Source organism: Amblyraja radiata, chromosome 22 (genome assembly GCF_010909765.2).
Source record: "Amblyraja radiata isolate CabotCenter1 chromosome 22, sAmbRad1.1.pri, whole genome shotgun sequence".
NCBI lineage: Eukaryota > Metazoa > Chordata > Chondrichthyes > Rajiformes > Rajidae > Amblyraja > Amblyraja radiata.
Genome location: NC_045977.1, coordinates 12,320,634 through 12,346,677, shown reverse-complemented (window position 1 = coordinate 12,346,677; position 26,044 = coordinate 12,320,634). Strand labels below are relative to the sequence as shown.

The 26,044-nt window shown below is 42.0% G+C and overlaps 1 protein-coding gene across 1 annotated transcript in view; it reads left to right on the top strand.

Moving 5' to 3' along the window:
• The first annotated feature begins 456 nt into the window (after positions 1-456).
• The window catches only part of LOC116985593 (activating transcription factor 7-interacting protein 1-like), a 43,653-nt gene continuing 18,065 nt past the window's right edge, over positions 457-26,044 (top strand). The window contains exons 1-6 of the mRNA XM_033040429.1: positions 457-1,448; positions 4,618-4,769; positions 10,016-10,153; positions 15,813-15,896; positions 15,994-16,178; positions 19,119-19,207. Of these exons, the coding sequence (XP_032896320.1) occupies positions 467-1,448; positions 4,618-4,769; positions 10,016-10,153; positions 15,813-15,896; positions 15,994-16,178; positions 19,119-19,207 (1,630 nt within the window). The 5' untranslated portion in view covers positions 457-466. The remainder of the gene's footprint in view (positions 1,449-4,617; positions 4,770-10,015; positions 10,154-15,812; positions 15,897-15,993; positions 16,179-19,118; positions 19,208-26,044) is intronic.

The following is a 26,044-nucleotide window of genomic DNA, read 5'->3' as shown; positions in this document are numbered from 1 at the left end:
ACTCAGTAGTTCCCAGGCCAACTTCTTAACATCACTGTAGAAACAAATCAACATATGCTGATTTATACCAAAGATAGACAAAGATAGACCATCTTGATGAAGGGTCTCGACCAGAAAAGTCACCTATCCTTTTGTCCCAGAGTCACTGCCTGACCTGCTGAGTAACTCCACCACTTTGTCTACCCTCTCAACATTACTACTCATCTAAAAAAGTTTTGAGATTTATATGTAATTTGAACTTTAAAATCAAAATTTCCAACCAATTTTTATAGGAATATTCGAATTCTGATTGAAATATAGTTGCTGATCCTAACTTAAATTGGGATTAAGGTCTTTTAATCATGGATGAATTCCAAAAGTATAGATGAAAGTGAAAACATGAATGAGAATTGTGATAGATTCCGGTTTTAATATCATCTGTTCATGATGCTATTATTTTTTCTTTGAACATTATAGACAATAAAATATGGATGCTGCAAATATTCCTCCACGAAAGGGTTTCAGAGCAAAGAAAACTCTTAAAGTAAGTGACCGCCAGCAGTGGGAATCATTACTCCGAAGAAAACATCACATTGAGATTGAACAGCCATGTAAAGAATGCAATCATCAGGGAAACAATTTGCAGAGCATGAATGCTGGAAGTATAGATGGTGGTAAATCTAATGAACTCTTCATTTCAAAACATGAAAATAATAAGCCTGCAGAATCTGAACTAAACCAGAGTACAACGTTTAATGATAATATCAAAGTCATTCAGACTAAGTTCAAAATATTGCCTGATGTTTGCAGAACAGAAAAACGGCTTGAGAATCAACGGTTAAATAGTCAGAAAAGCTTTCAAATCACTGGTCATCTAGAAACTAAAACGCATCTTCAGATGGAGCATCAGAATATTAGCTTGCTGAAAAAGATTATAACTACAACTTCAAAAACTAATAATCAAAACAAAACTGGTGCACATAGTAGCGCTATTCATTCATCATATTTTGTATTAAAAGAGGACTTCAATGGAGCTTCTAAAACCAATTCTACCAACGCTCCAGAGCTGCTGGATCAGAAAAATAATGTAAACTCCATTAGTTCGGATAAGACACAGAACGTTGATCCAGTCTATCGCATTGTTGATGTTGAAAATCTTAAATATATTTCTTCAATCTCCAATGATAGAACCAGTAAACTGAAGAAATTAAAGCTTTCGCTTGTTCCTATGGTAGAAAATTTGTCCACTGAATCGGAGGAGAACATAATGTATAATATGCAGTTGTCAGCATTACCTGTTACTCAAAAACTAAAATACAAATTTAATGAAAGTTTACGTACTGAAAGTCTAAGTTCCAGTGTTCCAAAATACAATAATGAAGAAAAATCGGATGAATTCAATATTCACACGGATGATCAGGATGAAATTGCATGTACCCCAATCATACTAAAGGAGTTGAAAAGCCCTGGTAAGTGAACTGAGATTTTTCTAATGCCCAGTATTGTTAAGGGCCTGTCCCACGATGCGAGTTCAGCCAAGAGCTCTCCCGAGTTTAAAAAAAAATCAAACTCATGATAAGTACGTAGCGGGTACGTCGGAGCATGTGGATGTCTTGTAGTGGCTCGTAATGCTAACGGCAGGTAGGAAACGCGGAAACTCGTGACTTTTTTTCAACTGTGAAAAATTTCCAAGAGTAAAAAAAATACTCATGATGAGGTACCACCAGTTTGATTTTTTTTAAACTCCAGAGAGCTCTTGGGTGAACTCGCATCGTGGGACAGGCCCTTTACACGCATTCAAATCACTTGATAGGACAAAGCAATTTATCGTGATCTATCGTTGTTATCTGGACATGTTAGATTGTCAATATGAGGTGGTACTGAATTTCCAGGATTTTTTCCACAAATGTTCCTGGAATTTTTGCTGCTCTCCTGGAAGAACATCCATCTGTGGTGGAATGGGGAGAGCATTTACAGTGATGTACATAGTAGTTGGGGTCATCTTGACCTGTCTATTGTTGCTGATGTTATATTTTAAGCATGGAAGCCTGACTTTTTTCTTTCCAACTTCCACTCTGCTTCTCCATTTTTTCCTCTGAGTTTAGGCAATGCTAACAGCCAATAGTGCTAATATTTATAGACAATAGGTGCAGGAGTAGGCCATTCGGCCCTTCGAGCCAGCACCGCCATTTAATGTGATCATGGCTGATCATCCCCAATCAGTAACCCGTTCCCTTCACTCCATATCCCCTGACTCCGCTTTCTTTAAGAACCCTATCTAGCACTCTCTTGAAAGTATACAGAAAACCGGCCTCCACCGCCCTCTGAGGCAGAGAATTCCACACTCACAACTCTCTGAGGAAAAAGTGTTTCCTCGTCTCCGTTCTAAATGGCTTACCCTTTATCTATATTACTAAAAGTCTGATCTTGACCACTTCCTGTTGTTCTTTATATTGATTTTAGAAAAATGCTGCCACTTACGGCTGTGATTTTTGGCCATCTTACTCAGTCCCCCTCCGCTGTGCAGGACAAGAGGATTTTTCCCATTGAAGAAAAAAGAGTTATTAGTGTTTAAAAAATGTTGAGAATCTCTCTCCTGAAGGCCATGCCCCTTCCGGGGGGACTATAAAACCCAGAAGTGTTGAGTGCCTCAGTCAGTCTCTGCAAGATGGGGGAGCGAGAGGGTCACGTCTCTGTCTGAGCTGTGAATAACACTGAACACATGTCTACTAAACTGTGAGTGTGGTTTCACTGACCTTGAGTGCCCTTAATGTGGTTTGAAAAAGAAAATGTGGTTGGTTTGAAATAAAGCACAGCAATTTGGTGGCTTTGCACCCTGCTTGAAGTGGTACGAAACTGCACGAATTTGGTGGCCTTGCACCCTGCTTGAAATGGCAGGAAACTGCACTTGCATTTGGTGGCCTTGCACCCTGCTTGAAATGGCATAAAACTGCACTTGAATTTGGTGGCCTTGCACCCTGCTTGGTGTCATGAAATTGCACTTGAATTTGGTGGCCTTGCACCTTGCTTGAAGTGGCATGAAACTGCACTTGAATTTGGTGGCTTTGCACCCTGCTTGGTGTCATGAAATTGCACTTGAATTTGGTGGGCTTGCAGTTTCATACCACTTCATGCTGGGTGCAAGTCCACCAAATTCAAGTATTGTTTCATACCACTTCATGCTGTGTGCACTTGAATTTGGTGGCCTTGCATCCTGCTTGAAGTGGTATGAAACTGCATTTGAATTTGGTGGCCTTGCACCCTGCTTGAAATGGAATTTCAAGGAATAGCCGCGAGTCAACTTGCAGCCCACCAGCCATGTGTGATCTGCTTGCACATCAGGCTTGAGTGACTGAGCTGCCACCCCAAGAATCCATTTGGCCCACAATGTCCATACTAGCCCTCTGGAAACCAGTCCCTTCAGCCCACAACACCCATACTAGCGCTCCAGAATGCGCCCCCCCCCCCCCCCCCCACTGGCCACCAATATTGGAATTGGTGGAGAGGTGGAATATTAAATTGGGGGACCAGCCCTCCCGTGTGAACATGAGACCCAACGGGTCCCACTTAGTCTAGTTCTTAAACTGTGGCCCCTGGTTCTGGACTACCCCAACATCGGGAACATGTTTCCTGCCTCTAGCGTGTCCAAACTCTAAATAATCTTATGTTTCAATAAGATACCCTCGCATCCTTCTAAACTCCAGAGTATACTAGCCCAGCCGCTCCATTCTCTCAGCATATGACAGTCCCGCCATCCCTGGAATTAACCTTGTAAACCTATGCTACACTCCCTCAATAACAAGAATGTCCTTCTTCAAATTTGGGGACCAAAACTGCACACAATACTCCAGCTGTGGTCTCACTAGGACCCCATACAAATGCAGAAGGACCTCTTTGCTCCTATACTCAACTCCTCTTGTTATAAAGGCCAATATGACATTCGCTTTCTTCACTGCCTGCTGTACCTGCATGCTTACTTTCATTGACTGATGAACAAGGACCCCCAGATCCCGTTGTACTTCCCCTTTTCCCGACTTGACATCATTTAGATAGTAATCTGCCTTCCTGTTTTTGCTACCAAAGTGGATAACCTCACATTTATCCACATTAAACTGCATCTGTCCCTCACCCAACCTGTCCAAGTCACCCTGCATTTGAAGTTTTAACATGTAAGAACAGTAGAACCAAATCTGTTCCAGTGCCAGAACATATACAAAAATGTATCTGACTAGAATGTGCAACCCTGGCCCAGAAATTCAATCATATAATGAACACATATAATCAATTGTGATTCATGTTTGGTAAAGCAATAGCATTTCATGTTGAAAAATTCAATAACAAGGTTACTGCTCTACCTTTCTTTTAAAATCAAGATATCTTCTCAAAAGGGAGGTGGCCAAATAGTCACAGTATTCCAGGTAAGGTCTAACCAGATCTTAAAAAGGGGGATCTGTTATATTCGAGCTCCCCACGTATAAAAAATAATTCTATTGTCTATTTTTGCTTTTGATTATATTATCGTGAAGTCTACATTAGAAGTTGACAGTAGAGAATTCCAAAAATAGAAACAATAGCGTTCTTTAATGAGGAAAATAATGTATTTACAACTTTTTCTCTATAATTTTATGTTACCTGAAGATCGACCTCGAAAAAAGAGGACACATTCTAGTGAAAAAAAACATAAGCGGAAGCGGAAGAAAATCAGGACATCACATAATGTGAACAGTGGCCATCTCAACTTAAGTTTTGATAAAAGTACAGAGACTACCAAGAAGATAACCTGGGATGAGGTGATCTTAGTTTTACTTTAGTTTTGAATTGAGATTATTTGGGAATTTCCTAATAAAATTAATGCTCAAACAAATAAGTTGTTAATTGAAAAGCAAATGTGTTTCTCAAGTTTGTCTCAAAGCATCATTGTGGCCAATAATATGCTTCCTTAAATTTGCAGTGAACAGTTACATTTTGGGGTATCACCATTAAATCTTGATATTCTTTCAATTATTAAATGACAGTGGATTAAATAGTATAGCTTAATGTATTTATTATAGAGCAAAATTCGGTTCCACTTCATATGATTTACAGTTAGCGAGTTTTGCCGTGAAGCTATACAAAGGACATTTGTAGGCCCTTCGCTCACAACTTATTCATTTGTAAATGTGTTAATACAGAAGATCTATCAGCCCTCCCTTGCATGTTCAACTTATCACCAATCAACTTCTGGGTCCACCTCTCCCTGATTTAGACTCTGTCTTATCCCTCCCTCCCACTTCTATACACTGCTATCTTCCTTCTATGCTCTGTCTTGATGCAGTGTCATAATTGACCATCCCCTTGCCTCCACGATGCTTAAATTGCTAAATTCTTCCAGCAGTTTATTTATGGACAGGAAATTGAATTGCATGAAGGGAAGTTGAACATGCAATGAGACCGGAGTTTGAGAGGAACAGGGATAATCAGAAAAAGGACCGTGAAGTAATTGGAAGCTGTTCCTGGGGGATGACGTAATGAGATCCATTGCAAAGGAATATACATAAACAGGGTCCTACCTGCAAAACCACACCGTCTCCACATCGTGGATAAAGTAAAATTTGCCCTCTCTAACACTAAAGCAGGCATCGACTCTCCAACATTCATTCAGATGTTGGGCCCTACCCTTCACACAAGCAAATTTGGCACAGATTATATCAAAATCTGTGGTTCACACTGAGCATCCTCAGCAACTTCTATGCCGAAATATGTTCCAAGAATGGAAGACCTGGATTGAGATGTCCCTTTGCATGAATCATTAAAGGTTAACACGCAGGTACAGAAAACATCTGTGAAGTCAAAGGGAAATTTAGAGAACAAGGGTAAAGATGCCCTGCTGAAAATGTGGTCTGAGTGAGACCCTCACTTAGAAGATTATGTATTATCCCTTTCTAAGAAGCAATATACTTCTTAGTTACTAAGAAGAACTGCACAAAGATTCACCAGATTGATTCACTGAAAAAGAGGGATGCCCAATTTGCAAAAATAAGTCAGCTGACCTTACACTGCCTGGAGTTCAGAAGCATGAGGAGTGACCTCATTAAAACAGACAAAAATTTCACGGAGCTTGGCAAGATAGTTGGAGCTAATGTTTCTCCACTCCGGAATGAGTGGAAAACATCCACGGAATAAGGAGCCAGCCCTTCAGAGCTGAAATTAAAAGATTTGTTCATGCAGAGGAATGTGAATCTTCTGAAATCTCTAGTGCAAGGACTGCTGAGGCTCAGCTGTTGAATATATTCATTAGAAATTAAAGAATCAAGGGAAAGAGTTTTTACAGAAAATAAATGTTGAAGTAAAAGATCAACATGCTAAAGTAAAAGATCCTATTTTTATGTTACAAACGCTACAAGGCCTACTTCTGAAATCTCTCAAGAATCAAATTTAAAGAATTGTACTGCAAACACCACAAAGCATAATTGGGTATTAAATAAAACATTGGACTCAAAGCTCATTGGGCTGCACGGATTAATAGAATTAAATGTTACTTCCTCGAGCCAAAAATAAAATTGCTTATTATTAAATGAGAATGGCAACAAATGAGGGATTTTCCTTCAATTGAAGAAGTAACTAAGAAGTTTTTGAAGTAATCATGCAAGTTGACATGGGCAGGGCCTTACAAATGGTGAGATAGGCTTTTGGCATGCTGACCATCAGTCAGGGAATTGAGTCTAGAAGTTGGGATATTATGTTAGTGGTGTCACAGTGGTGCTGTGGTAGAGTTACTGCCTTAGCACCAGAGACCGGATTCTATCCTGACTATGGGTGCTGTCTGTCTGGAGTTTGTATGTTCTCCCTGTAACCGCATGGGTTTTCTCTGGGTGCTCTTGTTTCCATCCGCATTCCAAAAACATGCAGGTTTGTAGAGTTAATTGTCTTCTGTAAATTGTCCCTAGTGTACAGGATACAGAAATTGAGATGAGCATGAACGGTCAGCGTGGGCTTGATAGGTTGAAGGGTCTGTTTCTACGCTGTATCTTTAAAACTAAACTCTACAATAAAGTAAAACGTACAAGGCATTGAGTATTGTGTTCAGTTTTGGTCATCCTGCTATCAGAAGGATGTCATTAAGCTGGAAAGAGTGCAGAAATTATTATGAGGATGTTGCTAGAACTTAATGGCCGGATAAACCTTTATACCTGAGAGCAGAGATTACTAAAGGGGCAGAAAACGCTAGTGGGAGTTGTGTACCGGCCACCTAACAGTAGTAGTGGAGTTGGGGATGGCATCAAACAGGAACTTAGAAATGGGTGCAACAAATGTAAAACAATTATAATGGGTGACTTCAATCTACATATAGATTGGGTGAATCAATTTGGCAGGGGTGCTGAGGAAGAGGATTTCTTGCAATGTATGCGGGATAGTTTTCTAAACCAACATGTAGAGGAACCAACGAGAGAGCAGGCTATTCTTGACTGGGTATTGAGTAATGAGGAAGGGTTAGTTAGCAGTCTTGTGTGTGGCCCCTTGGGCAAGAGTGACCATAATATGGTTGAGTTCTTCATTAGGATGGAGAGTGACATTGTTAATTCAGAAACAAGCGTCCTGAACTTAAAGAAAGGTGACTTTGAGGGTATGAGACGTGAATTGGCCAAGATAGACTGGCAAATGATTCTTAAAGGGTTGACGGTGGATATGCAATGGAAGGCATTTAAAAACTGCATGGATGAACTACAACAAGTGTTCATCCCAGTTTGGCAAAAGAATAAATCAGGGAAGGTAGTGCATCCGTGGATAACAAGGGAAATCAGGGATAGTATCAAAACAAAAGATGAAGCGTACAAATTAGCCAGAACAAGCAGCCTTCCAGAGGACTTGGAGAAATTCAGAGTCCAGCAGAGGAGGACAAAAGGCTTAATTAGTAATGGGAAAATAGATTATGAAAGAAAACTAGCAGGGAACATAAAAACTGACTGCAAAAGTTTTTATAGATATGTGAAGAGGAAAAGATTAGTTAAAACAAATGTAGGTCCCTTGCAGTCAGAAACAGGCGAATTGATCATGGGGAACAAGGACATGGCAGACCAATTGAATAACTACTTTGGTTCTGTCTTCACTAAGGAAGACATAAATAATCTGCCGGAAATAGCAAGGGACCGGGTGTTAAATGAGATGGAGGAACTGAGTGAAATCCAGGTTAGCCGGGAAGTGGTGTTAGGTAAATTGAATGGATTAAAGGCCGATAAATCCCCAGGGCCAGATAAGTTGCATCCCAGAGTACTTAAGGAAGTAGCCGCAGAAATAGTGGATGCATTAGTGATAATTTTTCAAAACTCTTTAGATTCTGGAGTAGTTCCAGAGGACTGGAGGGTAGCTAATGTAACCCCACTTTTTAAAAAGGGAGGGAGAGAGAAAACGGGGAATTACAGACCAGTTAGTCTAACATCGGTGGTGGGGAAAATTCTGGAGTCAGTTATTAAAGATGGGATAGCAGCACATTTGGAAAGTGGTGAATTCATTGGACAAAGTCAGCATGGATTTATGGAAGGTAAATCATGTCTGACGAATCTTATAGAATTTTTCGAGGATGTAACTAGTAGAGTGGATAAGGGAGAACCAGTGGATGTGTTATATCTGGACTTTCAGAAGGCTTTCGACAAGGTCCCACATAAGAGATTAGTATACAAAGTTAAAGCACGCGGTATTGGGGATTCAGTATTGATGTGGATAGAGAACTGGCTGGCAGACAGGAAGCAAAGAGTAGGAGTAAACAGGTCCTTTTCAGAATGGCAGGTAGTGAGTAGTGGGGTACCGCAAGGCTCAGTGCTGGGACCCCAGCTATTTACAATATATATATTAATGATCTGGATGAGGGAATTGAATGCAACATCTCCAAGTTTGCGGATGACACAAAGCTGGGGGGCAGTGTTAGCTGTGAGGAGGATGCTAGGAGGCTGCAAGGTGACTTGGATAGGTTGGGTGAGTGGGCAAATGCATGGCAGATGCAGTATAATGTGGATATATGTGAGGTTATCCACTTTGGTGGCAAAAACAGGAAAGTAGACTATTATCTGAACGGTGGCCGATTAGGAAAAGGGGAGATGCAACGAGACCTGGGTGTCATGGTACACCAGTCATTGAAAGTAGGAATGCAGGTGCAACAGGCAGTGAAGAAAGCAAATGGTATGTTAGCATTCATAGCAAAAGGATTTGAGTATAAGAGCAGGGAGGTTCTACTGCAGTTGTACAGGGTCTTGGTGAGACCACACCTGGAGTATTGCGTACAGTTTTGGTCTCCTAATCTGAGGAAAGACATTCTTGCCATAGAGGGAGTACAGAGAAGGTTCACCAGACTGATTCCTGAGATGGCAGCACTTTCATATGAGGAAAGACTGGATAGACTCGGCTTGTACACGCTAGAATTCAGAAGATTGAGGGGGGGTCTTATAGAAACTTACAAAATTCTTAAGGGGTTGGACAGGCTAGATGCAGGAAGATTATTCCCGATGTTGGGGAAGTCTAGAACTAGGGGTCACAGTTTAAGGATAAGAGTTTAGGACCGAGATGAGAAAAACATTTTTCACACAGAGTGGTGAATCTGTGGAATTCTCTGCCACAGAAGGTAGTTGAGGCCAGTTCATTGGCTATATTTAAGTTAGATGTGGCTAAAGGGATCAGGGGGTATGGAGAGAAGGCAGGGATGGGATACTGAGTTGGATGATCAGCCATGATCATATCGAATGGCGGTGCAGGCTCGAAGGGCCGAATGGCCTACTCCTGCACCTATTTTCTATGTTTCTATATCGAAGGTTTCAGTGGATATGGGCCAGGAATGGGCAACTAGGACTAGCTTTGGTCGGCATCTTGGGTAATTAAGCCAAAGAACCTGTTTCTATGGGTGGTTAGTTAATTATATGAGGGAAAAGAGAAACATTGAAAGAATGAGGTGACCACATTGCAAAAAGTAATCAACACCACTTAATGGAGCTACGTTTTCTAAATTTAGAGCTTTGCTTTAATTTCCTCAATTTGCAAATAATGAACTCATTCCAATTTATATTATTAGATGCAAAAAGTGCTTCACAGAAGGATAGCCGCAGAACTTAGTAGTGATATTTTGGGCAAGAAAGTTGAAGAGTTAACAAGACGAATTGAAAATATTGACTGCACGCAAAAGCATGAAGAACTGGCGCAAAGTATTCAAGTAAGTTTTTGACAGCTTTTTGCTAAACTCATGTAATTGCAGAGATTTTTCTTCCTTAGAAAAAAACACCCATACTCTGACAAGTCACTTGAGCTCACTGGTTACCTGGAGCACATTCATTCTTTGCTTAGGCCATGTGAGAGACTTCATATGGAAAAAAAATCCATCTGTTTAGAGATACCTAATAAAATAGTAAGATTAAACGAGAATTTACCAGATTGAGGTTTGATCTTTATTTTATGAGTTACGATGAGCGATTACGTGAAGGCCGTCGGCCCGCATGCGCGTCAACCCTCAAAGCAGTGGTGTGAAATCACAGAATAACAGTTGTTGAACTGAATATAGTAAGATTCGAGAGACTAGAACTACCAGCTGAACTTTTAAAGAGGGTTGGGAGCGGAGGGCAAGTAATCGCTCATCGTAACTCCTCATAAAATAAAGATCAAACCTCAAACTGGTAAGTTCTCGTTTAATCTTACTATTTTACTTCGGAGTCACGTGAGTGACTACCAGAAGATTTTAAAGCTCTGATTTCATGCCGTGGATGAAAGTCCATGCCACACTGTATTGGTTGACCAAGGATAAGAGAATAATGCATTCAGACATGACAAATTTTTAAAACATGCTGATGCTTTAATGGACGAATTATAGTAATAGTAGACCCACTCATCCAAGGGGAAACTACGAAACAGAACTTAAAATGGTGCGGGCAAAAACCCCTGGTCTGGCGATAGGTTTATTATAGAACATCTGAAATGTGCGTTCTCTTGACCATCCTGCAGTCGCTAGGATATGGTCTAGCGGGACGTCCTTTGTCCTGGCTGCTGACGTAGATACAGCCCTGGTGGAGTGAGATTTTAAAATGTCATTATCTACTCCTGCATAAGCCAGAACCTGTTTCAACCACCTGGAAATGGTATTTACTGAAACCTTTTTATGAGGTTTCTTGAAACTAACAAGTACTGCTAATTCCGAGCCCCTGAGGCTCTTTGTGACCTTTATATATTGTTGGAGGTGTGTAACCACACACAACCGTAAGTCCAAGGGGTATGCTGCAAAATGTAGTTTGAGGCCGGAAGTACCTGGTCTGCTCTGCTTGACTAGATCATACACGTAAAACATGATACTATTGGCAGACATAATCATTCTATCCAGCCGAAGCTTGTGCAACGACTGGACCCGTTGCACTGACACCAGCGCCATGTGCATCACTACTTTGTACGTGAGCTGGACCAGGGACAGGGATGTTGCCGGCGCCCACCGGCGGAGCAGTGTTAGTACTGTGCCAACATCCCATATTTCCGTGGGAGGATTCGTGTTGAAGATGCCCTTCATGAACCTGGACACCAGAGGGTGAGACCCAACAGAGTGGTGTCCCGATCCCGGCCACAAATATGCCGATAGTGCACTTCTGGCACAATTTATAGCACTATAACTCAACCTCATCAAAAAACAGTTTTGAGAGAAACTCTAATACATTGGTTATATGTGCTGTGTCATACGAAATATTAGATTGTGAACAGTACACTTCCCACTTCCTGATATAGGAAATGTATTATTTCTTCGTACTGTCTCTCCAGGTCGCAGCGAGTACATCCACCGTGCGATCAGATAATCGGAGCCCCAGGAAAGGTCTTCTCAGACTCTGTAATCCAATAAATTAATTTGGTCATGGAGAGGATGCCCCCCCCCCTGCCCCCTGTTACAGGGTGGACTAGCAGGTTACTGCCTTGGGAATGGCCATAAAAGGCTGATCATTCCCAATATGATTGGGAACCATGGCTGTGTAGGCCAGTCAGGCACTACCAGGAAGCCTGAGGCAGAGTCTTGATTGATCTTCAGCAAGCATCGACTGACGAGGCAGAATGGGGGAAATGCATAAAAGAACGTTCTTCCCCAATGTAGCGGGAATGCATCCACCGCCACAGCCCGTGGGCCTGGTTCCCATGCAACATAGTTTGGTAACTGGTGATTTTGTCTGGATGCAAACAAATTGATATCTGGTGTTCCACACCGGTCGATAATGCCATAAAATATGTTATGATTCAACATCCATTCTGTGTCGTCATTGAATTTCCATGTCCCGGTGTCCGCCACCATATTGAGCCTACTTGGCAGGTAGGTGGCTGAAATTCAAATATTTCTTCCAATGCACCAGTGCCAAATGAGGTTAGCCAATTTATCACAGGATACAGACTTGATTCCGCCCATGTGATTAATGTATGCCACCGCTGTAGTGCAGTCAATTTAAGGTTGAACATGCAGATGGTGCATATTCCCGCGATAAACCTTTAACCCATAGAGTGCTCCCATCAACTCTAAGTAGTTAGTACCATACCATTGAAGAACTGATGACTCATGCATATTCCATCTGCCACCACAACAGTTGTAATACCCCTGAAGGATTTTTGACCATAATATTACCGGTGCAATGCCAAATATTGGACGTCCACCATTGTAACTCAGAAATGGCTTCAGCTGGTAAATGCATAGGTCTATTGAAGGACCTGCATGGGTTTTGGGTGTCTGCTCCTTTGCACGTAGTAAATTTTAATAATGCAAAAGCCCAAATTTTGCAGCTGGAAAGTAGCTTCTAATTTGCCAATTATACGGGCTACTTGTTGAATAGAAGGTTGCTGTTTTACAATGAGATAATTACAAGCTTCTATTAATTCCAATCTCTTGCCCGAGGGCAGAGTCACCAACATGTGAATGAGTTGATGGTAAATCCCAACTCATCATTAACTCTGGATGGTATCAATTTAGATTTAATTGGATGGATAAGAAACCCCAATCTCTCAACAAGAGTCTGGTGGCTGAAATAGCTAATTTAGCTATTTTTCAGAGTTTTACCTATTTTGAAAGTCTATACTGCACAAAGGAGTTAAGTTGAGTTAAGTCAAGGATGATTCAATTACCCCTTACTGAACTTTAGCTTGTATATCCAAACCCTCTTAATGCATAAAGGACCGGTTTGGTGTATGCTGTGAGGGTGGAAATGAGCCAGAAAAGAATTCAATTTGGAATCGATGTATATTATGCAGTATAAAGGAATCTGATGTTTATTCACAGACCAGTGTAATCTTTCCCCAACTTGTGAGTGGTGCACACCCTCATGTTCCAAAAAGAACTAGACCCACCTACCTCCATCGTTACTGGTGGCATTGTGGTGTGTATTTCCGCCCCCGAGGTTTGGGGGGTAGAGCTGCTGGAGTGCGCAAGGTACGCATTTTTGAGGAGGACCGGTCTTGGCCATGCCCTAAAAAAGACTTGTGTCCATAATGTTCGGCCTTCATGCTGCTACCAGCTTCAGGGAATCGATTGCTGCTGGTAGACGCGTAGGGGTGTTGCCGCCGGAAGGACGAAGCTCTGCTCGTTGATGGAGCTCGGATTAGCGCCACGGCTTTTGCCTCGTCATCTAGGGTCTTTGACCTGATTGGGTAGATCTTCACCAAACAGGTAATTTGGCGGCTGCACATTGCTGGCTTTGCATAATCCTGCAAACTTATGTTTCAGAGTAAGGCGGATGGCCTTCTTGCGGTAGCAATTTATTTCAAAGTGCGCGTTGCACAATAATGCCAGCGCATCTTGTTGTCCATCCGACAGAGGGCCTCCATCCACCGACCTGGCAAAGGCCGTAATGCCTGAAGCCAGCAGGCTCATAATTTTCTGGAGTTTCACCTCCTGGTTCCTGATACCTCCCCCGATATGATTCCATATCGAGCTGTTTACAGCCGGCACACTTAATGACGCACAGTTGATAGGCGTGTGGTGCCTCATGGCCGTATCCACCATTACTTGCTCTTGGAACTGATGTGAAGCCGGATAGTTAATGCTAGCCGCCAATTCTTCCTCGAGCGGCTCCCCAATTTGCGATGGCATCGCAAATTTCGATGCTTTTGCGGGTATTTCTGCTTCTTGCAGCCCGTGCATCATGGTATGTTCCCTGGACATACCACTGAACTCTGAGCCAGCCCAAAACTGACAGGATGCTCCCCTCCTCAGAGAGGGAGACATCATGCAGCCCTGAACCAGGCGCTGCCGCGGGCTCTCTCGGACACCCGCGCTGATATGACTCCGTTCCTAGGAGTATTTCATGGTGGAGCATCCTCTCCATGAGGTGCTCCATCCGGGACAGACGTCCGGAGACGCTATCCATTGTGGGAGGTGCACCCTCCTGGCCTGACTCATCTGACTCTATAGGCCTCACAGACGTTTGCTTGGCTTTTCCACCTCTCGGGATAGCCACGGTGCTCTGCAGAGACACCAAGTCTGAAGTCGCTGGAATTATCGTCAGCGACTTGGGTGGCGAAGTTGACGGCCGCCCCCGCAACCCGCTATCCCACGGTCTTCCGTAGCAGGTCTCCCCGCGGCTCGTCTTGCCTTCACCTTTTTGTCCATTTCCGTTCGAACTTGAAGCAACCCTGCAATCAAGATTTAACGAACACACAACCACAGAATAAGTTCAAGAACTTACCTGCGGGTCTTTTAAACTTACCGCTGGAGGAGCGACGCGCCTACCAGCCAGTCGTGGCGCCATGCAGTAGACGTAATGACGCGCATGCGGGCTAACAGCCTTCACGTAGTCACTCACGTGTCTCTGAAGTAAAATAAGGCCTGGAGATGCAAGGAACTGCAGATGCTGGAATCTTGAGCAAAACACATAGTGGAAGAGGAACTCAATTAGTACAATTGGTCAGGCTGAGTTCCTCCAAAATAAAAGGCCTGTCTATCCTCTGATTGCCTTGACAACCAGCTTTATCTTTGGCATTCAAAACTATTCAGAGACTACAAAATAAAAATACTATTTAAACACTAATTATTATTATTAACACTAATTACTAATTATCTGTTTAAAAAAATTAAAACAAACACAACTGAAAAATGACTTTGTGCAACGCCAGCTGACATAAGCTGTTTGTGTTCAAGTCAAACCCAGGCAAAAGGGTTAAATGTCTAACCTTTCTGGAATCAGTTCACAAAATCAGAAGAAAGTTACTATAGAAAAGTAGGCCCTGTGACCTACGGTAACTGTACTGATTGAAAATGAATTTGTAACTTCACACGTGGGAAGAGATCCATAGTCCTGCAGGTTTGTACTGCAAATGCACTTCCAAATACCTTTTCATGGTCCAAGTCAGACAGTGCGGAAAAATTCCATGTTTACCATCAAGCATCCAGTTTACACTAACTCTACACAAACCCCTTTTTAAGTTTCATCGCTGACGGTTGATCCAGCTCGAGGTTTTTCAGGCGAGTGCCCTCGAGCTTGAAGGTCGAAGACAGTTGTTAAAAAGTCGCATTAGTGGGACAGGCCCTTTAAGTGATCAATGAGAAATGAAAGGTACAAATTTCAAAATTTACGTTGTCCCCTGTAGAAATATCATTAGCGTAATCTCAAATCAGAATTGTGCTATAGGATGGTGCGTTGTCCTCAGTTTCCAAAATTAAGAAGCATTTAATGCCACCAATTGAGGATACATTTCTCAGCAGTTTTATTTTGTTCAGTTGTACATCTGATTCTTTTAAAATTGCTATCTTTCTTTCTGTTGTGAACTTGACTTCTTATTTATATAGATCCATGCCATTGTCACCATATTTTAAAACATTTAAGATGTACAAGGTGTCAAGATTAAATTTGATTTTTTTTTTCACACAGACGAGAATAAATAATTTGGAAAAAAAAGTAACAACTGTTTTACAGACTATAAATAGACCATCGGCCAGGAGGAAACCAGAGGAGGTACAGCCTACCTTACATTAGTTTAAACTTGTCGTCATTTCTATGCACTAATTACTTTATTATAAACCATTAATTTTCACTTCCATCAATACAACAGCCTAAAATGCCTCCTGTACCACATTATCCAACTTCTGCAGCAGATCTGAAAAATGCGGAGCCCACGACATGTGTAAACTACATGGATTCGTCTGCAGTTCCGTCAGACCAGAAATTACAGCTTTTGCCTCATGAGAAAACTTCTGATTCAACTAACTATGAATTGAACTTGCAACAACTTAAAAGGTATTAATTAATTTAGCAATAGTGTTAATTTACAATAGCATTACAGGCTGATTCTATTCGAATTATGTACTTCTGAGATTTATAACAATATAATTTTTAGCAGTGTATCATTTATGAAATGTATGGAAAATTCATATTGGTATACCTTTTGTAGTAAATTTGGAATTTATCGTGCTCCAATGTTGCAATGACAAATTTATTGTTCTGTCTTCTACATTTATGAATATCTAATCTTTCAGTCCATAACATTCTGAGAATTTGTTATTGATGCCAATCAAATTTACCATTTTGGAAAATTGTATGTTTTTTTCGAGTCCTGTGCTCATGGGTATGACGTATTTATAAAAGGGAAATTATGTCTCAATTTCTATTGATAATATCTTCATTAGTATCTTAATTCGAATGGCACAGATAATTAACTCCCAAAAACAGTGTAATATCAATAACTAGCATTTGTACAACAATTTTAGTACAAAAGGCATTCCAAGAAGCTTCAAAGAAGTGTAACTTTGAAACTACACAAATTGGAAAGCATAGTTCCAAATTTTGTGCACTGCACAATTCAAACTCAACAAAAGATCAACCACAAAGTAAAACTAAACACTCATTGCAAGTTGCATAAAGCATGTGATTTTCCTTCCAGGTTTTCTCTAAACTTGTCACACTAAGCTAAGGAGGAGCCCAAATATGCCAAATAAAAAACATGCAGTCCACAACATCTAGGATTTTTTGGCTGCATATTCACAGAATGCAGACAGTGCAGAATAACCATGCAGAAGCATGTCTTGTGAGGCAGAGTTCTATGAAATACTTATAGATGACCTGCCTAAAAAAGCCCCAGTTTTGTTTCTGGGCTTGACCCAAAATGGCACCCATTCCTTCTTTCCAGAGATGCTGTTGGTCCCGCTGATTTACTCCAGCATTTTGTGCCTATCATGGGTACCTTGGATACTGTCTGTAGAGTCTGCACATTTCCCTGTGACCAAATTGATTTATTTCATGAGCTTCCGTTTCCTTCCATGTCCCAAAGATGTGTACATTGGGATGTTAATTAGCCATTGTAAATCATGCCTAACTTGTAGGTGAGTGGGAGAACCTGGGGTTGATGAGAATGTGGGATTAAAGTAGAATTATTATAACAGTTGTTGTTGATTTTGGTACATACTTGGTGGGCTTTCCATGCAATATCTCCATATAACATCAATTTGCAGTTGTGCATTTCCTATATAATATCATAAATATAATCATCAACATGCTTATTTTGCAGGCTGTAAATGTCATAGTGGCAAGTGTAGACCATTACTACCCTGGAGGATGCTGAGTTAGGTCAGCAGCTAAATTTAGTTTGCCTGCCTTTTCTCCATTAAAGGATTTGCACTTGTATATTGCCTCTTAAAATTTAAGAATATGCCAAAGCACTAACTAAATATGCTAACAAAATATTTTCGAAGTGTAGTGATCATTAAAGTAAATTGGCGGACATCAAGCAACTCTTGTTTGCAATCTTGAAATTTTCAATTAATATCAGCTTGCGTTTGAGGGGAAAACATCTATATTTACCTTGCCCTTTGAGTTTAAAATTACTTTTTAATTTCTGCCTTATTCTATTTTAAGTTCATGTCATAGGAGCATAATTAAGCCATTCGGCCCATCGAGTCTGCTATGCCATTCAAAGGTAGATCATGGCTGATCTACCTTTCCCTCTCAACCCCATTCACCATAACCCCTATAACCTGTCACATTTACTAATCAAGAACCTGTCAATCTCTGCTTTAAAAATACCCAATGACTTGGCCTCTACAGCTGTCTGTGGCAATGAATTCCACAGATTCACTATCTCCTTTCTGAAGGTACATCCTTTTATTCTAAGGCTGAACGCTCTGGTTTTCGACTCCCCTACTAGTGGAAACATCCTCTCCACATCCAGAGAAGATTTTAACAGAGGGTTTTGTTTCCAAACCCCACTACTCAAAGAGAATGCTTCCTTTGTATCAGCCCTCTGTTGGAAATCCAGTTTGACCAATTCTCTTTTTAACAATATATCTTCTTCACCTTTCTGTTTGAGGTAAAACTAGGGTGCCACATTTTGTAGCTCTGCATTTACTTGGTTTGTATACATATAGTTACTGATAAATCTTTGTTCTTTTCCAACTTTTAGGATTTTGCACTTCCAAGTGATGTCATTTTGTTTCCCAAGATCCAGAATAGATGCACTGCTCTTCTTCAAACTAAATCTTATCTATCATCATTTTACTGTCACGTGGTTTGTGAATGCTTCCTTGAATTTTCCTGCTCACAGTGGCATTATCAAACCTGAAAGTACAACTTTATTCTTTCATCCAAAGCATCAGTATGTACGGTGAAAAATTGAGGACTAATTCTTAATTCAATTCTATGCACATTCATTTAATATTTTCTTCAGAATCGTATCAAATGCTTGTTAAAATCCATTTCAGTAATCAGCCTGGAAATTCAATGACAAAACAGAACCACATGCAGCTTTAATTATCTTTAAAGGGGACTTTTGCCGATATATGTACCCAAAAGATGTGAAGAAAAAAAATTGTTGTGTGATTGTGAAGCGAGAGATGCAGAAATGCTCTCCTGGAATATTTAAACTTCAGGTCAAATCTAACCCCTCCCCACACTTTTCACTTCATAACCTTTCATGATTCCTTCCTTATAAGTGTCCCAATCCAATTATCTTCCTTTGTCTTTTAAATGCTGTTGCCAGTATCAGTGGATACATTTATGTAAGATTTGCATCCAATGCAAGGAAACCCAAAGATTGCTAAATGATGGAACACTTCATGGTCAACCAATTGGAATCCCTGGAATAAAAACAAGACAGTTTTTTAACAGAACCAGGTGATTGAATTGATGCTGGACTGAATTAATAGCATGCATTAATATTTCTTTCCTTTCAATATTTTTCCTTAGAAAAATGCCCAATGATGCAAAGATTACAAAGAATATTCCATTACCAAAGAATTTGGACACTGTAACTCCAGCAAGTACACACTGCAGTGGTAACTAACTTAAATAACAAGGAGCTGGAATTTATTGGATTAGCCTGGTATTTTATATATTAGACTCGTCACTTTATATTACTGATGTACTCTGCTATTCCTGATCTTTCTCATGATATTGACAAAGTAATGAATGGAAATGAAGTTCTCTCTCCACAAGAGGAAATTGAATTGGTCATGGCCTTTAGTTTGAGAAAGTGATTGATACTGAATTAGAGTGGGAAGCTACAGAGAATAACTGATGATTTTGCTAGTAACCCTTGTACATGAGTGAAAAATTAAAAGATAAGAAATATTTTTAGAGGTATTCCGTGAACTCCATCTTGGTTATAAACAAACTTGGTTGGATCAATATGTGAGGCCTTCAAAGCTTTTAAAGAACCCCTATCAAAATTACAGCTGGAGGAGCGATCATCACACAAATTTAATTTAGTATACAGATAGTGAGATTCTAATCTAAGTACGAACCAGGAGATACTGAACAAAGATACACAAAATTAAGAATATGCAGTTCTTAATTTTTAATGTTTCTGTAAAGCACTAGATAAACTGGCAAAAAAATAGGCATTGGTTGCTTGCACTTTGTTAAAGAACAGATGATAGAGTTAAGACAAAACAAATAGCAAAATTAAATATTGGTAAAAATCCAATACTCCTTATAGACTAAAAAATGTTTTTGATACAGATAATGTTTGACTCAGTCGCTGAAGGAGTAAGATACGTTTTTGTCCCAAACATTATGGAGGGCACTGTACATCATCCAGAATAAATGCTGATCATATTACATTTGTACAATTTAAGTTGGAATGGCTGCCCACTGTTCCAAATTCATTAAAAGAGTTTATTGACAAATATGATAGTCTTGTCTGACCTGAAACGCCACCTTATCCGTGTTCTCCAGATAGGTTGCCTGTCCCGCTGAGTTACTTGTGCACTGTGTCCTTGTCCCACTCGTAATATTTAAAATGAGTGCTGCCACTGCAGCAGCCGGAGGGTAATTATCACGCGTTAAATGTTCATCCAGCAAAATTGGTAGCAGTAATTTCTGAACTCATCATGATATTTTACTCAAGGTAAGAGAAGAAATACAGTAGTTTGCTGGATATATTCACATTTGATTTAATGATGCCACTATAATTTATTGTTGAGAAGACAGATTGCTGGAGTAGCTAAGCGGGTCAGACAGCATCTCAGGAGAACACAGATAGGTGACATTTCAGGTCGGAAACCTTCTACATAATTATGTACTTGTTTTTACATAATTGAATGTTATTGGACAATAGCCATGGTTTCCTTTTGTCATGGTACTGTTTCTATTCTATCTAAGCTGTAATCTATATTACTAAAAATCTGATCTTGACCACTTCCAGTTCTGTATATTGATTTTAGAAAAAACGCTGCCACTTACGGATGATTTTTGGCTATCTTACTCAGAGTCCCCCTCCACTGTGCAGGACAAGAGGATTTTACCCATCGATGACACATAAAAGAGTTATTAGTGTTTAAAAAATGTTAGATTCTCTCTCCTGAAGGCCATGCCCCTTTCGGAGGGACTATAAAACATGGAAGTGTTGAGTGCCTCAGCCAGTGTCTGCAAGATGGGGGAGCGAGAGGGTCACGTCTCTCAGTCTGAGCTGTGAGTGACACTGAACACATGTCTACTAAACTGAGTGGTTTTACTGACCTGTCAGTGCCCTTAATGTAGTTTGAAAATATAGTTTGGAAATGCTAACGCTGTGTTGCCTTTGGTTTGGAAATGCTAAAGCTGTGTTGCCTTTGGTTTGGAAATGCTAAAGCTGTGTTGCCTAATTAAAGTTGCCTTTCCTAATTAAAGTTGCCTTGACTAATTAAAGTTGCCTTGCCTAATTAAAATTGCCATGCCTAATTAAAGTTCCCTTGCCTACTATATAATTAAAAGTCTAATCTTGACCACTTCCTGTTTGCGATTTATATTGATTTTAGGGGGAAAATTGGCCATCTTACTCGGAGTCCCCCTCCGCTCATTAGGTGCCGAGGATTATTCCCGTCGATGAAAAATAAAACAGTTATTAGTGTTTAAAAAATGTTGAGATTCTCTTTCCTGTCAATCACACCATGAAGGCCACGCCCCTTCTGGTGGGAGGGGCGAGGGACTATAAAACCCAGAAGTGTGCGAGTGGCTCAGTCTCTGCAAGATGGAGGAGGGAGAGGTCACGACTCGCTGTCTTTAGTGGCCTTGCACCCTGCTTGAAGTAGTAAGAAACTGCACTTGAATTTGGTGGCCTTGCACCCTGCTTGAAATGGAATTTCAAGGAATAGCCGTGAGTCAACTGCCAGCCCACCAGCCGTGAGTGAGTGAGTGAGCTGCCAGCACAACAGGCTTGAGTGACTGAGCCACCAGTCCAAGAATCCATTCGGCCCACAATGTCCATGCTAGCCCTCTGGAAACCGGTTCAGCCCACAGCTCCCATACTAGAGCTCCAGAAAGCCCCCCCCCCCCCCCCCCCCCCCCCCCCCCCCCCCCCCCCCCCCCCCCCCCCCCCACTGGCCACCAATATTGGAATTGGTGGAGAGGTGGAATATTGCGTTGGGGGACCAGCCCTCCCATGTGATGCTGGGACCCAACGGATCCCACTTAGTCTAGTACATTATATACTTTTTAGCATGATCGATTTATTTACCAATTCTTTTTATATTGACCATGTCATTTAATTATATTGTCCTTGGGGACACTGAAGCCTCCTTGTCCAATGTTTTTTGGGCTGTAGGAAATACTGAATGATCAGTTCCCACAACAGAGTCAAACATAGAATGATATATATGGAGCACCGCTATTATTTCAGAATTATTCCACCAAATTTAGAGTTTAGAGATACAGCATAAAACAGACCCTTCAGCCCACCAAGTCAATGATGACCATCCATCACCCGTACACTAATTCAACATTATTCCACATTCACATGCTACACATTAGGGGGTATTTACAGAAGCCAATTAATCTACAAACCTGCACATCTTTGGAATGTGGGAAGAAACTCGAGCGCCTGGACAAAACCCACATGGTCACAGGGAGAACGTGCAAACTCTACATAGACAACACCTGAGCTCATGATTGAACCTGGGTCTCTGGAGCAGTCTGGCAGCAGATCTACTGCTGTGCCACTGTGCTCTAAAATTGTATAATTTGCAGTTTACAGTTGACAATATGCAGAATGTGCCAAAATTCAATTCTTAGAGTCCATTGAAAACTGGGAACCGTTATGAACCTCCTCCACTTTACTGAAATAAAATATTAATGCTGAACCATTTCTTTGAACATGTGGAACAAAATAATTGATAACTATATAAATCAACTAGACTATGTGGGACTCGTTGGGTCCCAGCATCACACGGGAGGGCTCCAACGCAATATTCCACCTCTCCACCAATTCCAATATTGGTGGCCAATGGGGGGCTGGTATGGGTGTTGTGGGCTGAAGGGATTGGTTTCCAGAGGGCTAGTATGGACATTGTGGGCCGAATGGATTCCTGGGCTGGCGGCTCAGTCACTCAAGCCTGTTGTGCTGGCAGCTCACTCACGGCTGGTGGGCTGGCAGTTAACACACGGCTATTCCTTAAAATTCCATTTCAAGCAGGGTTCAAGGCCACCAAATTCAAGTGCAGTTTCTTACCACTTCAAGCAGGGTGCAAGGCCACTAAAGACAGCGGGTCGTGACCGCTCCCTCCTCCATCTTGCAGAGAATGAGCCATGCCCACACTTCTGGGTTTTATAGTCCCTCCCACCAGAAGGGGCGTGGCCTTCATGGCGTGATTGACAGGAGAGAGAATCTCAACATTTTTTAAACACTAATAACTTTTATTTTTCATTGATGGGAAAAATCCTCAGCACCTGATGAGCGGAGGGGGACTCTGAATAAGATGGCAAAAAATCACAGCCGTGCATGGTAGCGTTTTTTCTAAAATCAATATAAAGCGCAAAGAGGAAGTGGTCAAGTTTAGACTTTTAATTATATATAAAGCAAGGCAACTTTAATTAGGCAACACAGCTTTAGCATTTCTAAACCACAGGCAACACAGCTTTAGCATTTCCAAACCACAGGCAACACAGCTTTAGCATTTCCAAACTATATTTTCAAACCACATTAAGGGCACTGACAGGTCAGTAAAACCACTCACAGTTTAGTAGACGTGTGTTCAGTGTTATTCACAGCTCAGACTGAGAGACATGACCCTCTTGCTCCCCCATCTTGCAGAGCCTGACTGAGGCACTTAACACTTCCAGGTTTTATAGTCTTTCCTGAAGGGGCATGGCCTTCAGGAGAGAGATTCTCAACATGTTTTAAACACTAATACCTCTTTTATTTTTCATCGATGGGAAAAATCCTTTTGTCCTGCGCAGCGAAGGGGGACTCTGAGTAAGATGGCCAAAAATCACAGCAGTAAGTGGGAGCGTTTTTTCTAAAATCAATATACATAACAACAGGAAGTGGTTAAGATGAGACTTTTAGTAATATAGATTTTCAAGCAACATTGAATAGAAAACTTAAATTACTTCGCATGGAATAACAGGCATAGAAATATAGAAAACTAGACCAAGTGCAGACCCGTTGGGTCTGCTCCCCCAACGGGTGGTTACGGGTAAGGGGGGGGCGGTGGCATGCGGCGTCACACACACTAACTATTATATTATTCATTTGCTCCTTTTACCCCATAACCACCCTATCCACTGACGCATAGCCCCCAACTCGCAGGCGCGTCTAGAGAGGGAGGGTGGGGGAGGAGGGGTGAGAGATGGGAGGAGAGAGGATGGGGGAGATAGAGAGGGGGGGGAAATGGAGGAGGAGAGGTGGGGGGGGAGAAAGGGTGGGGAGGAGATGGGGTAGTGGGAAGGGGGTTTAGGGGAGGGAGGGTGGGGGAAAGGAAGGGGGGGAGAGACAGCGAAATGCAATCGTGCGTCACACGTTCAGAATGTTCTGGAAATGAAGCGTCCGCGTCTCATGCATAAAAGCTGTCGGCAGCTCTATGGAATTCAGGGGCGGAGCCTGCCGCGTCACACACACAGCAGCTCCGATCTAAGCAAATTTATTTTTTTTAAACTGTCTTTGAAATTGAAAGCTAATGTTAAGAATTAGTGATGTTAAGTAGGAAATAATTAAATTCATTTCAATGAAAAACAATGGAATCAACAACCTGGCAGGCTGGGGTGGCGGGGCCAGGAGGCAGGTGGGGGGGCAGGGCGGGGCCAGGGGGCAGTTGGGCCAGGTGCAAAGGCATATTTTTTTTAAATGTCAGTTTGGTTATAAATTTTAGTAAATATCTCGGGAAATAATTGACCAAATCGATATTGAATTTTTGAAATCATAAGGAAAATTTCTACCAGAAGATGTAAAAGTTTCACTGTTATTGTAACGTCAGCAGCTGGGCAGCGATCAGATTTTTAAATAAGTAAGGAAAATAATGTGCCAAATGTGCAGAGGAGTGGATTTCTAAAACAACAAGGAAAATCTCTACTGAAATATGTAAAAAACGTTTCTGTTTCGGCGTCTTGTTTACGAGGAGATGCATTTCACATGCAAAATGACACAGACACACACAGACACACACAGACACACACAGACACACACACACACACACACACACACAAAAACACACACCCCCCCCCCCTTACCCCCAATTTGGCCCTTTGAGCCAGCATCATTGTTATCATGGTTGATCATCCACAATCAGTAACCCGTGCCTGCCTTCTCCCCACATCCCTTGATTCCACTTGCCTTGAGAACTCTTATCTAACTCTTTTTTAAATTAATCCAGTCAATTGGCCTCAAATTCACAACTCTGGGTGAAAAAGTTTTTCCTCACCTCAGTTTTAAATGGCCTCCCCAGGGCTCGAAATTAGCCGTTGCCTGGGTGCCAATGACCACCCAAAGTGCCGCAGGGCAACTTAAACGCCGAGTCATTTTGCCCGGCTTGGCACTGCAGACACTAATTTATACCGAAGACAGACACAAAAACTGGAGTAACTCAGCAGGTCAGGCAGCATCTCTGGAGAAAAGGAACGTGACGTTTCGTGTTGGCGACAGCCACGGCTGTAGTGCCGGGCAAAGATACCAGGTGCGGGGTGACGAAGGGTCGGAGCGAATGACGGACTCGCACAGCAGCATCTGCGACAGCGGCTCCACCTTCTCCTCCTCCTGCACCCCGCCCGCCCTGATAGCAGATGCTGCTTGCAAATCCGCTAACAGCAATAACCGCTTTCAAAACATACCCTCTCGCACGCCGAGGGAGGGAGGGGGAGGCCTCCTTCCGCCGTCTGAAGCAGCTGCACCAAAGATCCTATACCTATAGGATCTTTGAACTACACCACTCGGCCTCGCACCTTGCTGTTGACTGGCGGAGGAGGTGAGGCGGTGGCGAGGAGATCCCAACTGCCTCCCCCTTTGGTGGCGGCACTTGGCGATGGATAGGGACTGCCAAGGAAGCGGGGCAATGTTGTCGGAGGAACGCTGACCTTCCTCCCCACCTTGCCTCTCTCTTCCTCTTGTACGCCCCCCTCTTATCCTGAGACCCCTCCTCTCCATCCCGCACTGATCCCCATTCCCGCCTCTATTCAGTACTCACTGACATCCCCTGTGCTCCCCTCCCCATCTACCCCCACTCCCCCCAATCTATTCATCCTGCAGTGATCTTCCTGTCCACCTCGCATTGATTCTCCTGCCACTCCCCATCCATCCTACACTGGTCCCCCAATTCATCTTGTACTGACCCCCTCTTCCCATCCATCCTGCACTGCTTCCCCTCCATTCATCCTGTACTGATCCCCCCCATCCATCCCCTTCTGATCCCCCTATCCATCATGTA